The 24,105-nt window shown below is 39.3% G+C and overlaps 1 protein-coding gene across 1 annotated transcript; it reads left to right on the top strand.

Annotated features, from left to right (window-relative positions):
* Positions 1-3,884: 3,884 nt before the first annotated feature.
* Positions 3,885-23,671, top strand: ermp1 (endoplasmic reticulum metallopeptidase 1). Its single transcript, XM_022767001.1, has 15 exons — positions 3,885-4,220; positions 6,389-6,693; positions 8,527-8,654; positions 8,833-8,938; positions 9,405-9,551; positions 9,738-9,830; positions 12,207-12,419; positions 12,591-12,811; positions 15,606-15,780; positions 16,084-16,274; positions 16,592-16,744; positions 17,358-17,560; positions 17,700-17,815; positions 18,301-18,464; positions 19,003-23,671. The coding sequence occupies exons 1-15, from the start codon at positions 3,946-3,948 to the stop codon at positions 19,177-19,179; spliced, it is 2,667 nt and encodes an 888-aa protein (XP_022622722.1). The 5' UTR covers positions 3,885-3,945; the 3' UTR covers positions 19,180-23,671.
* The last annotated feature ends 434 nt before the right edge of the window (positions 23,672-24,105 follow it).

Genomic DNA, 24,105 nt, shown 5'->3' with positions numbered 1-24,105 from the left:
GACATAATTGACGTCTTAACACGTCATTTATCTCATACTGCCTTTAGCCGTAATTATTTCGCAAGGACGATACAAAATAATTGCCGTAATTGAAGTGTTAAAACGTCACTTTAGGTGAGCAGAATTAACAACTAGTACTTTGTTCTACCTACTAAAATAACGTAATACAAAAGTAATCCCTGGTTTAGCACAGGGTATGTCTAAAAACCATGGTTTCACAAATCCCTTTTTCCCTTTTAGAAGAAAAGGAGACTTTTATTATGAAAGCGGAAGACATTGTTACAGCTACGCCCAGAATGAGCTAATATGTAGCCTCACACTTATGCTAACAAGCTAACGCTAACCAGGAAAGCTAAAGATGCTAAAGACTGTGATCGTAACTTCACCCAGGGAAATTGACTGGCCCTGACCTGTGACCACGGATAAAATTGCAATAAAACGTTGGTTAATATCTCGAGTACCGCCACTACAAAGGTTCAGTTTATCTTTATGTGACAGTTATTTTTAATATAGGGACAAATTGTCCTTGCCGTTTATCGCCTTGAGTAAAATCGATGCCAAGCCTAGAAAACAAATAGCTTACGTTATGTTAGCTGCCGTTAGGCTAGCGGCTGTGTGTTTACAGGGGGGCGTTTAATGGAAAAGTACCAAGGACAGAGAAAAAACTTTGAACAAAGACTAACGATTACTGAACTCCCATTGTCACCAGATTTAATCTCTTGGTGATACTTTTTCATTGTCAATAAAGTACTTTATTCAGTAGACACTTAGTTTATGTGTTTGAGTGTGCAGTGCTGAATAAGTACATAGTTTATGTATTTGAGTGTGCAGTGCTGAATAAGTACATTTACTCCAGTACTGTACTATTCATTTATTTATTTTATTTATTTTATTTTTTCTACTTTACTAGAGTATTTCCATGTTTTACGTTTTACATTTTTAATCTACCGCAATTCAAAGTATTACATCACATTTATTTGACAGCTATATTTACTTTGCATATTAATATTTACATACAAAACATATATAGTTTGTATAATATGATGATTTATTAGATGAAACTACTGACCAGTATTTACATCAATTCAACATAGCTTCATCTTGACCAACTACAGTTAAAGCACTGCTTACATGTTATTGCAGCAATAAAAAATAATGCAATGATAGACTTATATAACACTGACGGGTGTCATTCTGCACATTGAGTTCTTCTATTTTTGATACTGTTTCTGATACGTCTGTACTTTTACTCAAGTAACATTTGAAAGGTAGGACTTTCGCTTAAAATGTTGTATTTGCAGTGTAGTACTGCTGTTTTTACTTAAATTATATGAATACTTAATCTTCTTCTGGATGTATGTCTCCTAAATGACAATTGTCAGATTATAAACATCATTTTTAAATCTCTTTTTTTGTAAATTGTACTAAAATACCTGAAATACCTTAGTTAGATTTTAACATCTTTAAATAGTGCTTGTGTGTTTGGTTTTGAGCATAGACTGTATTCTATTCTCAAGTTGTCATCAATTTATTGATGAAGACAACAAAGCTCCCCTAGATTAAATGAGCTTCAAACATACTAATTCAAATTTGATGAAATAAAACATCTAGACTTTGAGGAGGATGGTGATAGGAGAAAAGTCAGTGTGTAGTGATTTACCATCCACATGATGGCGACAAAGCAGAACAACAGGCTACAACCCAACACATACAGCCAACATCATGATTTCATTACAGCCATCAATGATTAACTAATTTATTAATCAATTAGCATTAATGAACTTGATGCAGTTTTCAATAACAAGTAAATAACTGATTCACATCAAAGTGAATTCGGCAATGTACTTATATGTTTCCAAATGAAATAGATGTTTGTATATATAAATGATTCAGCTGGGGGTATAGTTGTTTGGTGGTATGGTTGGTATAATGACATTTGACATTTAAGTGGAAAAAACACATTTCTCTTTGTAAATCTTTTAACAATTTGTTTTCTCAAGTAGCCTATTCCAGGAATTAAACTGAATCAATATCATTGGCCATGCATGTTGACAGATTCTGACTCCAGTTCTCAGTAGCTTTCAGTAGACTTATAGACAGGGCAGAGAAAGCATTTACAGAAGTATACAGCTATAGACATAACATATAACATATGTATGTTAAGATAACAAGCACATTCAGATATAAAAATAACCAACCCATGATACACACTTCAGTGTGTTTGCCCAGGATGAATCCAAAAACCTGAAAGTTTACCCACAGAAAATCTTGCACTGTGTACATGAACTAAATACTTGAATGAATCTGGAAAACAATTTGCACCAAATTGTGACATAGGTTAGTAATAGAAACATCTCTCAGTAAACTGCATTCTCACACAACATCACCACTAACAGCAGCTTCAAAATACAATAAAATATTGAGTCAACCCCTCCGAAAATAGAAGGTTATAAGCAGTGCTGTAATGTTATTAATTAAATTTACTGGACTGGAAATTTAGTGGTACATGTATTTCCATTTTTTGCTACTTTATAGTTCTACTCCATTACATTTCAATGAGGAATGTTGCCTACATGTTAAAATACAAATTGTACATTTTGCATGGAAAACATAAAATCAGTCAACTAACTAATATAGATTGTTTAAGATGAAACTATTCAACTGTAGGTTAAATAGTTAAAATTAGCTCCAAATTGACCAGATAAAACATTAAAATGCTTATATGATAATCCATCAGGGATAATGGTCCTACAATGTAATATATAATAATATAACAATGAAAGGACACATTATAAAGGTTTTCTTGACTATTTTTGCCTTGCCCTACTTTTATGCTTTGATATTTTCAGTACATTTTGCTCATAATACTTTCATATCTTTACTTGAGTGTATATCTGATTGCAGGACTTGTACTTGTAATAGGGTATTTTTTCATTATGGTGGTGTATTACATAGCTTGTCTGTTGGACCGAATTACATTGCACAGAGAGTTCACTGAGTTCATGTTAAAGGGATAGTTCCACTTTTTGGGAAATACACACTCTTTTGTTTCAAAGTTTAGATCAGAAGATCATTATGTCTATACTGTAAACATGAAACTAGCAAGCAGTCAGTTAGCTTAGCTTAGCACAAAGACTGGAAACAGGGGGAACAGCAAGCCGGACTCCCTCCAAAGCTAACAAAATCCACTTACCACAACCTTTAAAGCTCGCTACTCAACAAGTTATATCTTATTTGTTAAAACTATACAAACTAACAAACAAACAAACAAAATGAGTAAAAACAAACAAAAAGAGTAAAAAAACAACGGCTGGGGTTTCACATGCATTACATGCCAGATTATTTCTTTGATAGTAGTGTTGGCAGGCAGATAGTTGCTGTTGGACAGAGCAAGGCTAACAGTTTCTCCTTGCTTCCAGTCTTTATGCTAAATTGTCGGCCTGGTGTATAGCCTCATATAGACATAGACACGAGAGCAACCACCTAATAAAGAAACTCTAGCCTATTCCTTCATGTGTCAACAAAATCTGCCAATAATTGTTTAATAATAATTTTGTAAAATTTGTTAATTTTGTGATATGCTCACGTGGGAGTGATTATACTGGAATGTTAAAGTCCTCTCTGGGCAAACAGATTCCAAAGACCGGTACTCGAGTTGAGGTTAGGGGGATTATTAGGTTCAGGTTAAAGAAAGAGGAAACACATATAAAAGGGGAAACCGATTTAATCAACACCGAATCTACTCCAGAGCGTTGGAGTGTAAAGCCAACCTCTCTCCTCCTCTGTTTGTTTTCTATTTGTTATTTTCAACCGCCTCGGCCGCCCGCCCTCTCATTCAAGTTTGTCCCTCAGTGCTATCCGTCGGTCGTCCATTGAAGGAGAAAAAAAGGAAAGCGACGCCTGAGAGCGACGCTCGCTTGCAGCTGATGTACCGTTGGCTCAAAAATGGAGAGCGACACCACTATCAGGAGAATAAAATCCTTCGGGACACAGAATTATGTAGCGCAAGATAACGACGGTTCCCGAGACCTGTGCGGGAATAACGGCTATAGTGGTGACCCGAAGAGGAAACCCGAAGTGAACCTGTACCTGCTGAGGGAAGGGTTGGCAGCTTCCCTGGTGTCTGTGTTTATTTTGGTGCTGTGGGGACTGGTTCATTTGTCGTTACAGCAGCTTGTCATTGGAAAGCCGACCGGCGACTTCAACGCAGTGAGAGCCAGGTGAGATTTGTCTCTGTTCTCCTGTTTTGGCTGTATGTAAGCTAACTGTCTCGTAGCAGCAGAGCTCCGGCTAACCTTTCCTCTAGTTTGACAACAGACCCGCCTAGAAACCACTACCGGGTGTCACCTCCACCTCCAAGGTAACCTGCGGAACGTACAGGTGTTTAAACAGTGTGAGATGATTAGAAGAGTTCGGCTCAGGAGAGAAGAGGCACAGCAGCCTCCAGGAGTGATCGATGAATGATGTACCCTCCAATGAGTAAAAAATCTCCTACTGTATGCCTGTTAAAATGAGCCCTACATTTATAAACAAGAATGTTATTCCATAAACTCGAATTCTAAACTTGCAAGACCTGCAACTTTCAAGGTCAAGGTTGCTGAAAACATGCAAACAATATAAATCTATATGAAAGCCACAATATTCATGAAATGATGTCCACTGTTAAAATTAAAAGAATTCTAAAATATATATTGATATTATTTATGTATTTTCTATTTATAAAGCATGAACATGAATGAACTGACAAATTAATTGTTAAGAAAAATCAGTTTGTGTGACTATAGAAAACATCATAGACAACATCCTGTTCATTAAAAGAAGCTGTAAAACTTTCAGATAAAACAACCACGTAGCGAGAAGGAGACGCAAGGATTATGGCACTGAATCTGAGGTCAGCAGGACTGTGGTTGAGCTCTTGAAAGTGCTGGGCGATGGGATTTGCCATCATTTGGCTAGTCGCTCCATAAATGAGTCAGGCATGCTGCATTTGAACTGATTAGGGCTCTGAGCTTCTTTGGTCACAATTATGGCTTTCATGACTCCATGCCTTGCAAATCCAGTTTTGAGTTATATGCATAAATGGTGCCTCAGAGGTTTCTGTAAAAATGGAGTGAAAGCAGAAATTCAGACAACATATTTAATGTCATTTGGTACTGCTTTTTCACTGCAAAAAACTACATGCACCATTGGACTTTGTGATTGTGGGATCTAGAGCAGAAGCTTTTTTTAATCCATGCTTGAAACACATGACTTCACTCACTACAGTTTAATGACATGAATTATGAATGAATGTATTATTATTCTCTCACCACTTCTAAAATTCACTTGCTGGTGGCTGTGAGCATCATTGATGACAGCAGGACTTCTTCTGGTGTGGGCAGTGGAGCCAGCACTGGGATTTCTTAAACAGCTGCAGCAAACATCACCAGCAGCTGCTTTTTTAAAAGAAAAGATGAAGAAAAGAATTTGTTTTTCTTTTTTCTGTGCTGTATGAGTTTCTTGCTTTATTTCCTGTTCTGCTTCTGTTAAAGGAGCCAGTGTAGAAAATAAGGTCAAAGTAATACAGAAACATGGCTCACTATCACCTGACTGAGTCAGGACAGTGGTCGTAACTCAGGACTCCTAACAGAGATCGGTTACAACCTGATTGTTTTTTAAAATTAATTTCTTTGACATGAATCAAAAATAAGTCAAAGCCTCCTTAGCATCCTTTCTGTTTATTAGGGGGACGTTAACCATTTTGCTGACCAGTATGTTACTCAACCTCAAGCTGTAAACTTGTTTTGCATGAAAAATGAAATAGTCTTTTTATTTATTTTCTGTCTGTTGCTTAATTGATTAATTGACTGATTGTTTCAGCTCTATTGGATGGGGTGAAAGCAAACATTCCTTCATATACAGTCTATGGGCGGCTGTCTTTTTGGAGCCACCACATCAAACTGCATGTTTTAGCATTGCTAACTTGTATAAAACCTCATTAAACTTACAGTATTTGAGTTCAAGGGCTCACACAAGTATTTTGTAAATCCACACAGCCAGCACCCCATTCATTGTCTGAAATGAGTGAATGCAACTTATCTCCACTTTCTTGCTTTAGGAACATTAAAGTTTATCTGAGCCGTTAAAAGGAAATGTATTTATTCTAGTTTAAGTTTTGAAATCTCATCATGATTTTAAAAGGAAAGTCATACATGCTATACACCCATACATATACATACATTCAGTGATTCATTGTCTTTAACAATAACACTGAACTACAGGAAATTAATGAGATATGCTGTGATGTTGTAATGGAACAAGTAGGCTTGGTTTATTGCCCCTGCACAGTTTCACATCAACACAATATTCTCTTCCTTTCTTTTCTCTCCGGCCTCACCTCACAATCTAGACGGCACTTGGAGCAGATCACCAGTGTTGGCCCGCGACCAGTGGGCAGTCAGGAGAATGAAGTTCTGACAGTGGGCTACTTGTTGGAGCAGATTGAGAACATCCGAGTCGAGACTGCAGCAGGCCCCCATCAGCTCACGGTGGACGTGCAGCGTCCCACCGGCTCTTTCTCCATTGACTTTCTTGGAGGCTTCACCAGCTTCTATGATCATGTCACCAACATTGCTGTCAGGCTGGAGACCAAAGGTGGCGCAAACCATCTCATGCTCGCCAACTGCCACTTTGACACAGTGGCCAACAGCCCAGGTATAATAACATTCATCCTTCTCCATAAAAAACTGTCACTTGCTTATGTGAGTGCTTTACTGAAGGCATAGAAAGTGGGTGTGCCTTCTTATAAGGTTTAAAGATCAACAGTTGTAGCATGCAGTTTACATGTAGGTACATGCAGAAAATCTTCACTCACCTGCATTTCTAACTTAAATTACCAGAAGGGAGAGGACTTTCAAATGTCAGTCGTTGAATAAGTGAAACAGAATATTTATTTTTACAGTAGTTCCTGTATATTTGATCAAATCTATCTTCTTCAAACCAATTCAACTTCTCAAGTCTGCTGTTACAACTGTTACAATTGCCTTCTTGTACATCGTAACTGGTGAATCTGTGGTTTTAATTGTTGTGGTGAATGTTGCTGAAAAACTGATTAGTGATTTATAGTCCCGTCACTTCAGGATACTGTTAGCTTGGAAGTGGAGCAGTGGGGGTGGTTAAAACTGATTTTGAAAAACATTTTACAGCCATTTTCTTTGTTTTTTGTATTTCCCATTAACATTTCTAACCATTACACCCTCACAAATCTTGCAGCTCTTCTCCTAACAGTGTGTAGAAGCCATGCAGTTGGTTTCCAGCATGCAAGTCCTCAGGTGTTTTGTGACGATCATAATACCCTCATTTGTTTCCCCTGTTATGAACTGTAGTCATGTGGGCCACGCAGAGTGGAATTTAAACTGCCATAGAAAGCCAGTCCAGAACATTTGGATCCAAAGTGCTTCTTGTAAATTATTACAAACAGCCACATTGTGCTTTTTACAGGAAGTTGCTTAGAGCAATCAGGGGATGGTATCTAAGCTGCACTGTAATAATAGTGTTTTTGATAATAGGTAGTATTTGGTGGTATGTAGTCATGATTTTTTTGTCTTGTTTTAATCCAGAAATTTTTTTGCTTTTTCGCTTTCACTCTAGACTGTGGAGCCTGTTGGAGAGACATGTTTCCCAGTTCTCACACACACATAAACACACGTGTACACACACACACACACAGCTGCACCGGCAAAAGGAAATTGATCCAAGAGGTGTGGACCAGGAAGATACACATACATTTTCATGTCCTCCGCTGCCTGCAGGCCTTTGATTTCTTGGAATTCTAAACATTTGGCCCTGTAAAAAAAAATAATAATGGAAAAATGAAAGAATAAAGAGGCAGCACACGGTCTTGCACATATTTTTGTTGAAATAAGTTGAATACATGCCGTCTTGTGAACTCTCACAGAGCTTTTTAGGGACAAGGATTAGTATGTCGCTGACATAAGTGGCAGTGACAGGGGCATGAATGGTGCCCAGACAGACAGTCAACAGGCTCCTACCCCCACCTCATGAAAAAACATGCAATCCAGAAAGCCGGAGCGCATGATGTCTCAGTTAGGCTCCCTAATCTTTAGGTCATTTTTTACTTTCTTTGCATTTATTCTCAGTAAATTGTGTCCCTCACCACTAACCTGTCTAATCTTTCCACATCACATGTCCTATTCACATGCTCTTTTCTCTTTCGTCCGGCTATTACCCCTCTTCCTTTGTGCTCTCACCATCGCACAAGCAGTGGGAGATTGGTCTTGTTGCATTCTTCGCATGTTTGCACATGGAGCCTACCCCCTTCATGTGTTTTAGAATTTGTTTTATTCTGGTACACTCCAGAGTTATCAGCACTATCATCTGTGTTTTTATCTCACATTGCGGCACTTAGTTAGCCAAGCCACCCTTTTTTTTTTGCCTAATACAAATGTGAAACGCAACTATAAGCTCATATTGCCCATCTTTTGCAGGTTTTTAGAATTTTAAAACGCACTGGTTTGCTTGTTTTAGGCGCCAGTGACGATGCAGTGAGCTGTGCAGTGATGCTGGAAGTCCTCCATTCTCTGGCCAACCAGTCCACTCCTCTTCACCATGGAGTTATCTTCCTCTTTAATGGGGCAGAGGAAAATATCCTGCAGGTAAAATGAAGTGACAGGGAGACATATTTTACACGTTGGGTGCTAGACTAGCTTGTCCACACCGCATTGGCTTGTCAGTTAATTTAAAGCTTCTCTTCACTTTCTGTCACTTGATATTTTATCTCGTATGTTCTTACTTTCTCTCTTTGTATCTCTGTTTTCTTTATCTCTCCATCAGGCCAGTCATGGTTTCATTACTCAGCATCCGTGGGCCAAGCAGGTGCGGGCCTTTATTAACCTGGAGGCTGCAGGTGTTGGGGGCAAGGAGGTTGTTTTCCAGACAGGTAAAGCAGTTGGTTAGCATGCTTTACCTCTGGTTTGCTATGTGTTTTTGTTTTGCATATGTGTGTGTTTTTCTGAAATTAGGAAAGCTTGCAAAAAAATAAATCAATGCAGTTTTTGCTGTTACAGACGAAGTTGAGACACTGTCAAGTGTTGTATGTATACTGTACCTACATTATGTGGCCTTACTCCAACCTTTTACTATCTGGCCGGCTGACAGGATCTCTATGGATTACTAACAGCCTGATTATGCTTCCTGAGGTGCATGTAACATTGCATTTATATTTTAGACGTTATCTGATGCGCTTACTCGGCACAGCTGATGCATGCAATAGATTAAACAAGCTTAAATACCTACATCAACAAACCACAAACAGCAGCCGGTAAACACAGCAGAAGAGAGGATATAAAACAATATGTCTTGGCCTCTACAATTATTACTCTGTGATCAAACTTTCATCCTTAAAGGTCCAGAGAACCCGTGGCTGGTCCAGGCCTACGTCCATGCAGCTAAACACCCTTTTGCCTCTGTGGTCGGCCAGGAGGTCTTTCAGAGTGGTATCATCCCCTCTGACACCGACTTCCGCATCTACAGGGACTTTGGTAACATCCCAGGTAAGGCCCCATAATAGTACAGAATAGAAATATAGAAATGAACACTGTCAATGAACAATGACCAAAACCAGAATCCAGTGGCTGATAGATCTACAAAGCAAAGACACCCAACTCCCAACTTTTCTGTTTTCTGTTTTTTTTTTTAAATGTCTTAATGTTTATATACCATATTTATTTCATTTACAGGCATTGATCTGGCTTTCATTGAAAACGGTTTCATCTACCATACCAAGTATGACACTGCTGACAGGATCCTGACAGACTCGATACAGAGAGCCGGTATGCAAATAACCACATCTGCATCTATACTTACATAGGTCTAATGTTATGCTTTTATTTAACACTCATTACAGATCTGTTGTTAGCTGGTTGGTGTGTCTGTTTGACTGTCAAGGAGAGTGGTGGTGTGGTTGAAACAGCAACATTTTTTTTGTTGACAAAGCCACAAAAACCATACTGTACATTTGTGCTTTGTCCCCCAGTTTCAGACCAGTAAGCACTCTGCTAATCTCATTACTTCCTGGAGAACTAAGACATGCATACATGCATTACATACCAACCACAGACTTTTACTGTTGCACCTGCCCTCATTTACCTTGAGTCTCCGTGTTGCTGAATTATTTTGCTTTACTTAACCGAGAATCCAGTCAGTCAGCACTAAAAACCCCGTTGGCATCGTTCCTCTCTTCTTCAGCAGCTACTGGACACCTCTTTTGTCTTCTTCTGTGAACAGCAAGTCGCCATGAAAGGCATGAATTATTAGAGAGAGAAAGGGAGGTTTCAGAGGAAGGTAGAAGGTATTTTTAGTCTTTGAAGAAGGAGGCATGTTTGTAAGGTGGAGAGTAGGTACAGCACAGGGACGGTGGAGGAGGAAGATACACCAGTAGCTCTGATTTGTTGATGCCTGTGATGGACACAGCAGGTTTCTGGCCAGACCTAGCTCTTTAAAATCTTCTGCTTCACAGCTCGGCCTTCAGACAAAGTGGGGGCAAGGTGCAAGGCTAGCATTGCTCTTATTTAGATTCACTCTTGTTAAAAATGTATATTTCCTGGATTTTTTTTTTGTAAAGAAGATACCATAAAGATATATGAAAATGAGCATGGCAATATAACCACGTTATAAATGGTGTTGTGACTAAAATGATTACGTATTAGTTTTCCTAATTAATCTCATCATAATTTTAGCTTTGTCATAGTGAAATTCAGATAGTAAAATTGTGGGTAAGTCACAAGCATTGAACGCTACATGAACTAGTAGATGTTGTACACTCAGTTGTTTACACTTTTAGGCCACAGTGAGAGTACCAGGCGGAAGAACAATGGAGCTTTGTTTTACACTTGTGTGTGTGTGTGTGTGTGTGTGTGTGTGTGTGTGTGTGTGTGTGTGTGTGTGTGTGTGTGTGTGTGTGAGAGCTGTTAACTGTGCAGACATGGAGGCAGCAGCAAAGATAAAAGAAACGTAGCCTCAGGCTGCAGGAACCAACACAGCAACACCTCTTACCAATCCTTGATGTAGCCAGATTTCTCATCTACATTCAACATCATGACTGTAGCCAATTTCACAGCAAGTCCTCTACGTGTCCCATACACTGGTGTTCAACTGTTATGTAACCACGAGGGGCCATTCAGGCTATAAACCAGACTTGTTCTCACACACATCCACCACCATACTCTTTCACACACGCTACCGTTTGGACCATGAATCATATCACTCACTCACACCACTGTGTTCTCTTTTTTCTGCTCTCATTCTCACTCATACTCATCATCATACTCTTACATACACCATTATACACTCAAACAATACGCACAACACACAATCACACAATAATGGATTTAAGATAGAATGAGAATGATTATGTGTGAGCTTGTGCATCTTCTCTTACATATACTGTCATGGGAAAAGCTATGATGTAAGTACAAGAGAATACTTGTTTTAAAAAGGATTGTTGTGAATGTATGTGAGTATGATGGTGAATATATGAGTGTTATTGTACATGTAAGAGGGTGTAGAAGTGTGTGTGTTTGAGTGGGAGAGCATAGTGTTGTATGTGCAAGATCCTGATGCTGTTTGTTAGAGCAGGTATGATTTATGGCCTGAATTATCTTCCATACACTTTCATAACTGTAACAATGTCAAACAGTAATCATCAATAAAATTAAATGTTTTAATTAAAAAATTAAAGTACAGATTGTGAGGCTCAACACACATTATGTGCATGGTTGTGTGCACGTAGTTTTATCACTACTGTCTGCGTGGCCATGCAGGAATTACAAAGGCCACTACCTCAGTGTAGCCTGTTCTGCTTGGCTGGTCAGAAAGTTATACTAAGTCATCAATAAACTCTGTCTACTGCACATAATGTGTCAAATCTATGAAGGATGATCCTTTTTTTGGTCCCCATTTCCTTCCACTGATTGTAGGGGTCAAATTACATATTTGTAAAGTAGTTTGTACATTTCTATGAATTCTTACTGTCTCTCAGTGGGTTCTGGTTACAAGTCAAGATCATGGTCTTCTTGTACGCTCCAGCTATCCACCTGATGTATTCTTATTCTATAAAGCTGAAATCAATGCAGCTAAATGCAACAGTGTTACTATGTTACATTTATGCCTTGAACTGCTTCACCTCTGAACTCATTTCCTCTGTTTAGGCGACAACATCCTGGCGGTGCTGAAGTACCTGGTAATGTCAGAGAAGTTGGCTGATTCCTCAGAGTATCGTCATGGCAACATGGTATTTTTTGACCTGTTAGGGGTGGTTGTGGTGGCGTACCCCGCCCGTGTTGGCACCATCCTCAACTATATGGTTGCCACAGCCACCTTCCTCTATCTGGCTAAGAAAGCCTCACTGCCTGGCAACGGGGGTAGGTTGCATTTCTTGTCATGGATGTAATGTTATGTCATTTCCTGAACTGGAAAAATAGTCCTGTGCCAAATCCAAATAGTGAAACTCATTTTATTTTTCTGTAGAAGAATTTGATGAGGTGTTTTTGTGTGTTAGGTCGTCATTCAACATTCATCTCTGTGTCTCTCAGGTGGTCGCTATATTCGAGATCTGGCGTGTGCCACGGGTGTAGCAGTGCTGAGCTGGTTCGTCACCCTGCTGTCGGTGCTGATTGTAGCTCTGCTCGTGACTTTGCTGGGCCGCTCCATGTTTTGGTACAACCATTTCTACGCCTCCATCTGCCTGTACGGGGCTGCAGCCACTGGCAAGATGATCCTTATCCACACCCTCGCCAAGAACCTCTACTACGGGGTGAGTGATGGAGTTTTTCTTTTGAGTTTGGACAGTAACTTTTAAAGGGCAGACCTTTTGTGTATGTGCAGAATTTCAACTACCCTGTTCCCTGTGTGAAATTATTTTACTATAGAGATTAGAAAAACAGGATATGAGGTCTATTCCAAATATCAGATGTTGCTAATTGCGTGGTGTTTTTACAAATTGATATTTATAACAATTTATTTTTTTGCTTGTTTTGTGCACGCTTATGAATATATGTTGCTTACAATGGCTTGTTTTTAGTATGAACTGTGAGCTGTTACACGAAAAAATTCACATACACTTCTATCACATTGAGAAAACTATTTTTGTAACCTGAAGTCTAGGAGAGTTAGAGAAATATTTGCTGTGTTGAAGCTGAAAGAATGTTGACCAGCTTGACTTAGATTTATATCTTGAACTGAACTTCTTGTTCCATGAAACAGGTTTTTACATTTCTTTGTGGAGTTCATCTAGTTCAGTATGATGCTTGCTTTGTTTTTGTATATTGTTTGAAATAAAAAGGAGGTCAATGTATTTCTCTGAGCCTAATATCTCATGATGTCTCACTCAGCTCACATTTAATGGTGACTAAAGTGCAGAGAGGAGAAAGCCAGGCAGTTTCTCTTCCTCATTGGTGATTACAGAACAGCAGCTCTTTGTGTATGTTTGCGTGTGTGCGCATGAAAGAATATAAAACTGTAGAGGTGTCAGACATGATGTCATCTATCAGTCACACGTACACGCTCTTTTGTCTGAGTGTGTTTTTTAATTGTCAGTGCATCTCTGCCTGTTAATAGTAAAGTGTAATTCTTGCATTCTTGAGAGGCAGGGTTACAGACAGTCCTCTGTACATGTTAGGAACAGCTATTTGCAGACATATTGTGTGTCTGACATTTAGTAAACACAAGTGTTTATTTGAGGTTGAAAACATTACAGAAAGTAGTTTTTCATTCTAGAGCTGCAGATAACCACATTATGAACTCCAGCTTATCCTGGCCATTTTCCAGAAAGGACACAGACCAACCTTTGTCCCATATGACACAAGGCTTCATTTTTCTTGTACTGAAAGAAGATAGAAATGACTGATGTCCACAGGATTTCTACAGATTTCTACAAACTGCGTGGTCACTGATAATTTGGTATTCTGGTTCACTTGTTCTCAAACATTTTTGCTTGATTTACCCCACAGCCAAATGTGTTCATTTGAAGCCATTTTAAACTGGATTATGATTCAGCTAATAGTGATATAAAAATGGATGCAATATTGGATTTTACAACAATTGAATTGGCAATGTTTAGGTTGGTTAAGTGTGCGTTCATACTACTTCTACTTGGAGTGGAAGCAACTGTATTTTCCAACCATAACTATTTCTACCATTGATCCAGTATTTTTAGTTATTTCAACCATTTATCAATTACTTTTAGCTAACTCAATTGTTCCATTTCTTTTTAGCATTGTTCATGGCAGTATTGTTCAGGTGTTATAACTGACTCGAAATGTGAATATGTTCTTTTCTTTATCAAATCTTAGATTCTGTTTTATCACATTAGTTGGACTACTCCACAATATTTCCACATACTCCCTGACAGTTGTTTGGGAGTCACTGTTCTGGTTTAACCAGAGTGACTCTCTGGCAGGTAATACTGCACCTCTTTCCTTACAGAAGTACATTTGCGTGGCAGTTATGCGAGACCATCAACTGCTGTAAAGATTAGTTGTGTGTGTGTGTGGGTGTGTATGTATGTGTATGTGTAGGGGGTTTCTATATAACAGCTGTTTTTTTTTGTTTTGGTTTTTTTTGGTTTTTTTTTTTGAGAAATCATTCAAGCAAAAAGTAACGTGAGAAACGAGCTTGACAAGTCTTTCTCAGTGAAGCGGAGAGATCTGCAATGTGTACTGGTGGGATGTTGAGCTTTATGATAAAATATTGCAGCAAGCCTCTTAATCAGCCTAAAGCAATGCATGCACAGGAAAGGTCAATGAATTCTTTGTGCAGTAGTAGAGATTTTTACCTAAATCCTTTTGATTGGCTTTGTGTTCCTTTTTAGTTAATAGTTTTAGTTTCAGGATAAAACAGAGGCCATGGTGAAAAGTTCCCATTGTAGCAACTGGGAAGTACCAAGTCATATCAGTACTTCTTTGTTTCTTTTTAGTGTTCCTCCACATCAGTTCTGAATAAATCACTACATTACATTACATCTAATTTGCTGTGAGAATACGATAAAAGTCTAATATTATTTGTGATGAATGTACATGGGGTACAGGCTACCAATAAATAGCTTTTAGCTATAGCAAGTTCATGAAGCTTCTTTGTGCCATTCCTTAATTACAGTAATGCATCTCAGGGGCCACTTATCTGATGAGTGAGGAGTAAGAGTTGCCACCACATAAAACTTTAATCATTCCTATCCGTCAACAGATTTGAATCCCAAATAGTTTGAATTTGTCTATACTGATAATTGTGATGCCTTGAATAAAGGAAGGGAAAACCAATAACAGCTCTGTTAGTCTATGATATTTGGTTGTTAAAAGTAGCAGATGGTCTTACTTTCTTAAGTTTGTCAGGACATTATTTTGTGTACATTTAGACATCTACATTTTAAAGATAACTGTCATTATAGAATTTAAGAAAAAAAATGTCTGATCTGTCCTCAAAATTGAATATAGACACATGTACATCTGCTGATTCCTCGCTCATTAAAGCAACATAAATCTGAAATAAGAAGTGTAAAACCAGAATCTGCACATGCATATCATATGATGTGTTGGGGTGTGTTTTCCGCGCAGGGAGTCCGCCTGGTGGAACTGGGTGATCTCTACTTTGATGTGAGCCTGCTTCTGTGGTGCTGCAGCCTGGTGTGGCTGACCCAGCAGGGCCTGTGTTCAGCCTATGTGCCCATGCTGATGGTGGCCTTCCCCCTGGCCACTAGACTGCTGCTAGCTAAGGAGTTTAAACACAGAGGTAAACACTCAACTTTAGTTACAAAGAATGTTTTTCCTAATCAGCATGTTTGTAATTTAAAGGAATCGTTTGACATTTTTGGAAACAAGCTTATTTGCGTTCTTATTTCCCAAAAATGTCGAAACACGGTTGAATGTAAGGATTCAGTTTTAACACTGACTGTCTGAATGACATCAGAAAACTGATAAATTAATGATTGATTAGAGAGGGACTCTCAAAGCTGTGGAACAGCCAGGAGATTACAGGTGGATGGTCTGACCATGGTGTGCTCTGACAAACGCTAACCTCTCTATCTATCGGCAGGAGCATCGGTGAAGTACAGTGTGCTCTACCTGTTGGGCCTGGCGTTGCCATACGTCCACTTCATGTTCCTCATCTGGGTGGTGTTTGAGATTTTCACTCCCATCATGGGTCGCAGTGGCACAGAGATACCCCCTGAGGTGGTGCTGGCCTCCCTGGTCACCCTCACAACCATCTTCCTCTCCTCTTTTTTTGTGAGTATTCTCACATCATGTATAACAATGAACAACACATCTGTATTTCTTTTTTGTTCAGCAGAATCACCTTGAAATCACATAGTTTCAAATTTCTGGCAGCAACATTTTTGTTTTAGCAGCAGAGGATTTATTGATATTAATTATTTGACTTAAGATAAACAAAACTAATAGCTGTGTATAGCTCACTGACAACAGGATGCCAATAAAATATAATTTAATGTAAAATTAGCACATATACTATTCACATTTGTTGTAAAAGACTGCAGTGTATATTCTTCCCCCAGTAACACAGAGTATTTTCTTGACTGTATCAGCTGCATTTCATCTACTTAGTGCGGAGCACTAAGTGGATCCTGGCTGGTCTGGGCTCAGTCTTCATCATCATGTTCCTGTTGGTGTCCTGCGGCTTTCTATTTCCTTATTCAGGCAGTCCAGACAGCCCTCGGCCTAAACGAGTCTTCCTGCAGGTTCGGAGTCACTGCACACACACAGAAGCACAAACATGTACATGTAAACTGATGAATTTATTCTAATGCGCTACAAAAATGAGAGAAATCTCTCATACGTTCACATTTTTCTCTTTAACTAATTGGGAATAAAGATTTTTCTTTTCCGCTTCTGATTTTTAAAGACATTTTGGTAGTTGTGCAAAAAAAATATATTGAATTTGCGAAAAATGCCCTCACTCAAATGGAGTAAACATTTGTGACTGAGATGGAAAAATAAAATAATAATAAAACTCTTCTACTGCAGGATTACCTTGCATTTTCTTTGGTCACTTTCTTTGTTTGGTCTTGATTGACCATCATGCAGTGCAGCTTGTATGGTTAAAATCTCTTGTTGGGAGCATGAGAAATACAGATCGCCCTATAGCATCTTTTTTGTATCTGGGACATTTCACAACATGACACATTGCCACATGTTTTCGTAATTGGGGAAAGAGTTCTCTGATTGCACCTGCTTGTATAAATCACACAGGGCCTCATTAAGTTATTCTATTTAAAGATCACTCAGTAAAACAGCTGGAGATGGTTGAAGGCAGGTTGAAGGAAAATGTTTTGTCCACCCCTCTCCCTGCAGCACACGACAAGGACCTTCCACAATCTCCAGGGCCAGGTGGAGAGCCGGGACTCGGGTCTTTGGATAAACAGCTTTGACTTCACAGCCATACAGCACATCACACCCGACATCCCTGAGATCAACGACAGTGTTCGCACTCACTGCCGGGAGGACCGACCCTTCTGTGGTTACCCCTGGTTCCTGCCAGTGAAGTTCCTCAGCAAGTCAGTAACACAGCTTTGTTGCTGACAGCAGTGTTTCTGTGCTCTTTGTTTATTATTCATATAATGTAACTGTCTTCATGTGCAAACTTTTCATGCTTTGTATTTCTTCCTCACCTCAAGTATTCTGGTGTATTTGCAGGAAGAACTGGTACCTTCCTGCCCCAGAAGTGTCTCCCAGCTCTCCAGTGGAGTTCAGCCTTCTGTCCAAAGAGGAGACCAGCTGGGGGACGATCAAGATGACCTTCAGTGCAAAAGGTCAGGAACATGTTATGTAGATGTCAAAGTGTTTTTTTCCAGAAGTTGCTGGCTTTAGATGCTAGAAAGTCTAAGTAGACGTCCAACCTAGCTTTGACTGACGCTTCACATTGACCTGAGCCAAGCAGTCTCAAGCAGATGAGTCCAGTGACACATTGAATGAGGTTGAAGAGTTTACAAGTAACAACTACTACTACTAACAATTATTCCCACCTCTGCTTGCAGGTATAACACCCAGAAGCCATTTATTACTATAATGCATTGAATCTTTATGGGGGTTATATTCCCAGTGCTGCATGTCCATAACAATTACAGTACAGCCACTTTTCATCAATATAAACTCAATACTGTTATTCATTGATTTTCGCATTTCTCTTTTTAAGTATCATCTGGCCGATCTGAATACGCATGTGTGTATATTATGTACATATTAACTTGTGCACATGTGATTGTACTTATGTCCTGTCCTGTTCCATCTCATGCAGGCCCCAGCCACATGTCTCTGTATCTGATGCCTCACCGAGGAGCCAGCCTCTCCACCTGGTCCTTCGGCGACGGGACGCCTCAGTTTGACCTGAGCGGAGAATATTTTGTCTTCTATTCCCACGGCCTTGATGCCCCCACATGGACCTTCTGGTTTGAAATACAGGTACTTATCTGCAATTAATAATAGCTTACAAAATCTATTTTGTGCTATGTTATTCATGTGAATTACTTAAATTGCTTTCTGTTTAAGGGGAGTGGAGGTAATTCTGTGAAAGAATCAGTGTTCCTCAATGTGATCAGTTCTGGGTTTAATTCTTGTAATTCTAGGTTCAGTATCATTCTTTTCATTCCTTACATTTCTGAATTTCTGCCAAACATCACCTGAGAGTTTCTGCAGGAGATTAGCTCCTGCCAGGACACAGTTAGACTGTGTTCTGTGTTTGAATGCATAGTCTTGCTGTCATGTGAAAATTTAATCTCCAGTTTTTGAGATTTGAATTTTTTGAATTGAATTAAAGACTGCAGGAAATGAACTCCACGACCCTTTAAAGACTGTCCTTAAAATCCATTGCATAAGCTAAAAAACATGCAGCGTAGTCAAGCTAAAGACAAGGGCCTGGGAAAACTGCTGGTCAGGTTTTGTCCTCTTACACATTTGCCTTTGCTGACATTTCATGGTTGTCTTTCTTTTTCTCTGTCAGCCTCCCAGGGACCCGGACCCATCAGGCCCCGAAGGGATGATCTCCGTCGCCATCTCCTCCCACTATTTCTTTGGGGAAGACCAGAGGACTGCTCAGCTAGAGGAAATCCTCCACAGGTTTCCCACATGGGTTTTTCCTTCATCTTGGGTCAGTACCTACGACATGTACCGCTACTGAGGAGAGCACGCATCCTGAACGCTGATGCTGAGGAGGGCTGAGGGCTGCAGGGGCCCCAAGACAGCCAGAGAAAAGCGATATCAAGGAAACAATACTGAGGACCAGCCCTGCCGCCTTTTCACTCTGACACAAACACACACTCTAACACACACTCACGCTCTCTCCCGGTCTGCCTGAGAGACCCCCATCACTGTGTCAGTAGGCTTAGTAGCTAACCGAGCAGGATGACGCGCAGAGGCATGCCAGAGGTAAGCTGACCAAAGCTTACGGACTGAATAACTCACCGACCGACGCACTGGCCACCACAAGCCTTGCGCTCACTCCTGGGGTAGTGAAACGAAGGGGTTAAGATTTTCTTTTTGTACTCAATCTGTCGTGCCTTTGCTTTCTGTCCTCCCGCTTTTCTTCCTCTGTCATGCTAACACTCTTCCTGAATGAATAATGTTGCATGGCTCCCTCTGCTCCTCTGTCTTTATCAGCAATTCACTCGGGCCATCCTCAGACTAGATGTGTCTCTAACTTCCTCTGCTAAAATAACACCACTACCACCATCTACACTGTAGGTGTAGTAACATACTGATGGATCTGTTTGGGAAAGGAAACAAAGACCTGTTTTTGTTTGACTCCTCCTCTGACTTTAACTGGAAACTTTGACACTTTGAAAGTCACTTTTCATCAACACGCACTTGTTATATTACGTGCAAATAGTTTTCGTATTAGCTAAGCAAACTGTGAAACTCCTCACTAAAGACCACTGATTTGCAGCAAGTCGTACCTATGTGTTTCAATGGGGCATGCCAACGATCTGCTTTAATTGTCAGAGAACCTGGCATGCAGATGCAGAACACTGTGCCTGTTAAATGAAAACAGCTGGCTGAAATCAAAATGTCAAGGTTTGTCAAGGTTTGAGCTTGATGAGGCCAGAACTCTCAAGGAAACACAGACTCGTGGCTGTGTACACGTCCTGTGATTTCTAATTATTCCTTGAACCTTGAGGGTGGCTGGGTGGGAAACCAGCAATGCAACTCCATACTTATTACTAACTGCATCAGTGTCAGTTTGTTCTGTCTCACAAGAGTTGATTATTTACATTTATACTGTAATAGTATTTATACTTGTTCTGAGCTCTGTGCTACGAGTTGTCTCCAGCAGCACTAATGAATATCTTATTTTGTAATGAAGGAAAGTAGAACTGCAACGGTTAATTGATTGATCAATCAGTCAATAGAAAGAAAATTAATCTGCTGCTATTCTGATAATTGATTAATATCTTTTTACATTTCTATCATTTTTCAAGCAAAAATGCCAGAAACATGGCTCCAAGCTGGTTTCTGCTTTTCATAATTAACTTTTAGAGTGAAGCTGACCCTACTAGGATCCACATAATCATTTATCCCATTCATCTAATTTCATTCTTCTCCCACTTGTGCTGAAATGCACTTAAGAATGTCAAATAATGCATTGGTACCTCTGGAGACAGCTTATAGTTTTATCTGTCGTCTACTCATTTTCGTGGCGCGTGTTCCAAATTTTTCCTCTTATCCTATTATTGGAGCTGCATCTGTACTGTTTATAACCCAAGTATCATAACTACAATCCAGTTAGTATGAACTGTTTTACATGTGTCCACTTCACATGGTGGACCCCATAGTGAACGTTATAGTCATTGCCACCACTACCTCCATATTGATCAAAACTTGTCCGCGTCCGACACCAATATAAGAGTTATTAATGGTCTTGTAAAGACTAGTTTGAATGTTATTGTGGGAAAGATTGAGATAATATTTAGCTAACTGACATTGACTAATGTTAAAGAGATAGAGAGATTATTGTGTGTCTGTGGGCCAGATCCGTTTTGTGTTTTGATAGATGAATTGCGTAGAGGTGCTATCAGAGAATCAGAGTCTTCTCGCCGCCTCCAGTCCGACACACTGATGACATCTGTTAAAACACAAAAAAACAAAAGCCTCACATAGCTGCTTGTTGGTTGTCCAGACTTCCCGGCTCCCTCCATGTGTAATCAAATGTGGAATCAAGTTGTAAAAACATGGGAGATTATTTGCACTTAGGAGATCAACTGATAAAAAGTTATCGCCTTTTCTCCACTTTGTGTTACACCCGGTGACGCGTCCTTGTCGTCCATGTTGTCCGTTTTGGCTTCAGTCACACAAGATAAGAAATACTGACATGAAGGAGGCCTTAACGTTTTGCTTCCAAAGACACACAAAATGTTTACTGTTGTGGACACAAATGTCTCACTGGTCTTAAAAGCTATCAAGTGCCACACTGTACAGCATTTCTTCAAATCCATCACAGCCTTCAATAGCACTTGGCAATTTGGAAACAGATTGTCCTACTATGCTCTTTCCTTTATGCATTTTGTGTAACGGCTAATGAGCAAAACAGAAAATGATGAGATTGAAAGTTTGGAAACAGGAATTGACAGAAACAATCTCATCACAAGGTTCACTCAGTAGCTTCTCAATCATATGACATGATATGCCCCAGCAGATGGAATTGCAACATAACGTGATATTATGGAGAGACTATTTTTGTCAAAAACCAGATGATCTTATCAGCTGACTGCAGTGTAATAACCTGCCCTTAAAAAAAGAAAAACATCAAATCTATCAGATACCTGCTGTTATGAATTTGAAATTGTTGGAGATTTGATAGTTTATTGTAATTGTCATTAAGTTTTTTTTTTTGCTCATTCAAAAGGACCATAACTGTTTATTTTGTACCCTTTACCACAAGTCTTATTTCAGAGTAAAAGCATGTTTGATTACTGAAGTCAACTGGAGAATAATTGCCCGTAATCTAAATGTGCTAAAACATGGGGGGAAAAAAAACACCAGTATGGTCCTTTTTAATGTTTTTAATAATTTAAGCCTCTGTACCAGATGTGCTATTCCACAGCTGTTAGTAATGGAGTCAGCATTTACTGCAGCAGAAACAGAAACGCAAAGTGTTTCTTCCTCATACTGCACAGCTGGCCTGGTGTGTCCTGCACTGTGATCAAGATCATCTAGCTCGCTCTCTGACATTTTGAAAGTGCATTTTTCTTTTTGAGTTTCTGTAGTCCGTCAGTAGGTGATGGTTCATCAGTTAACGGAGCAGGAACTGATGTGTTTTCAGACATGTCAGACGTCCTAAAGATGGTCTTTTATCTTATGTCTTTTGATTTAACATCTGATGAAGAGGCACCTAAAAATAACAGTCTGACATTAGAATGAAGTCTTTTCTGCTGAAGTAAACCATATATTTGAAAAGGACCTCCAGCTAACACACATCCACACTGCTCTGTGTTTGTGTGTGTGTGCGTGCGTGCACATGTCTGGCTGTACAGTGCAGTGGAACAGAAACTGATGACGGAAGTGACAGAAGATGCATCTATTCTGTTATATAGAACATATTTCAGTCGAAATACAGGAGGGTCTATGGGAGAAAAAAAGCTTTATTAACAAATGTACATTAATATTTTTCTAAAAATCTGTTAAGTGGTGTACTGTAGTTTTGTTTGAGGCTGAAAAGACTTCAAAAGCAACCAGAGTTACTGACCATTTCAAGTCGTGGCAGAAATGCGACCATTTTACTTGGATTTTTGTTTATACTTACAACATTAAATGGGATGATAGTTGATGAAGAAGTAGTAACACAGAACTACAGGACGGAGCAGGGAGGCGTTTGACGTAAGTGCTGTGAAATGGCTCATCCTACGCCGTTGGTGCTCCCCCTGTTAAGACTACAGCATACACTGACTGAGCACATGCTAGACAGCTTAACATTTGAAATAAAAACAACTACTTTTAGGATAAAGCGAAAAAGTCACATTGTTACTGTGCGACAGGATCTAATGCATTAATGTTACTCGGTTTAGACTGAGAGGCTGACCAAGCACCGCAGTGTGTTTGTTGTTGGACGTAGCTTTATCTTCATCACATGAAACAGTCAAAAAAAAAAAAAATTTAACAATCATTCACACAAATGTCCATATCAGCTTAAGAAATAAAGAGTTGAACTGAAATCTATTCCAGCATACACGCTAGAATGTCTTAATGCCTTTTGTTGAAGGATGTTTCTTTTTTTAATTTGTTAAAGGTTTTGTTATCGTTACGAGTTTCTTTTTTTTTTTTTTTCCAACATCTTGACTTTTCACCCATGCCTATTTGTTTTAGAAGTTCAGTTTTTGTTGAATTAAATTAAGATTAGTTTTTTTAAACAATGCTGATCATTTTGTTTATTTTTTTGTGATTGATGTGACACTTTACTGTAACAGTTAAGTTTCTCTTCTGAACTGCTGTTTTGGTTTTTTTTTTTTTTTTAATGCATATTTGTCTGTTAGTTGGAATTAAGTGATTGATGTGACTGTTGTGACTGGGATTATTGGGATCGATCTGGGTAACAGGGTTTCCATCTCTTGAATGGATGGGATGATTTTACATTATGCAAAAAGCTTGAATTAAATTAGCAACTGTACAGCAATTAAAATGCTTATTACATTAACGTTGTTTGCATTGCCCTCTATTTACAACACGTCACGTCATTGGATGTACATACTAACAGCAGATCAGATTATACTCTGGTTTAATTGTTCTCAATGAGGCAAACGAACCATTTTTAAAAATAATTTATTGGTTTTTTTATGTACAGGGGAAAAAAATGAAGTAGAAAACCAAACATGAGTAGAAAAGGCAAATGTACAAGAGAGTATCTTTACACTGCATTGAGGATGTGTGCTGCTCCTGCCCCAGAAATAAAACTCTACTCTGAGTCAGGAAACAGGCAATACTTTTAAACTGTACACAGGAGGGAGGGAGCGCCGTCCACGTCTGAGTGAACGTGACACCCGAGTACCACGAGACACACCTGACCGACCGCTCCTTGCCTGCAGAGAAGGAAACCATAAAATATCTGCTATATTCA

Source organism: Seriola dumerili, unplaced genomic scaffold, assembly GCF_002260705.1.
Source record: "Seriola dumerili isolate Sdu_G_001 unplaced genomic scaffold, Sdu_1.0 BDQW01001092.1, whole genome shotgun sequence".
NCBI lineage: Eukaryota > Metazoa > Chordata > Actinopteri > Carangiformes > Carangidae > Seriola > Seriola dumerili.
The sequence above is the reverse complement of the archived record's forward strand: the minus strand, read 5'-3'. Positions and strand labels throughout refer to the sequence as shown.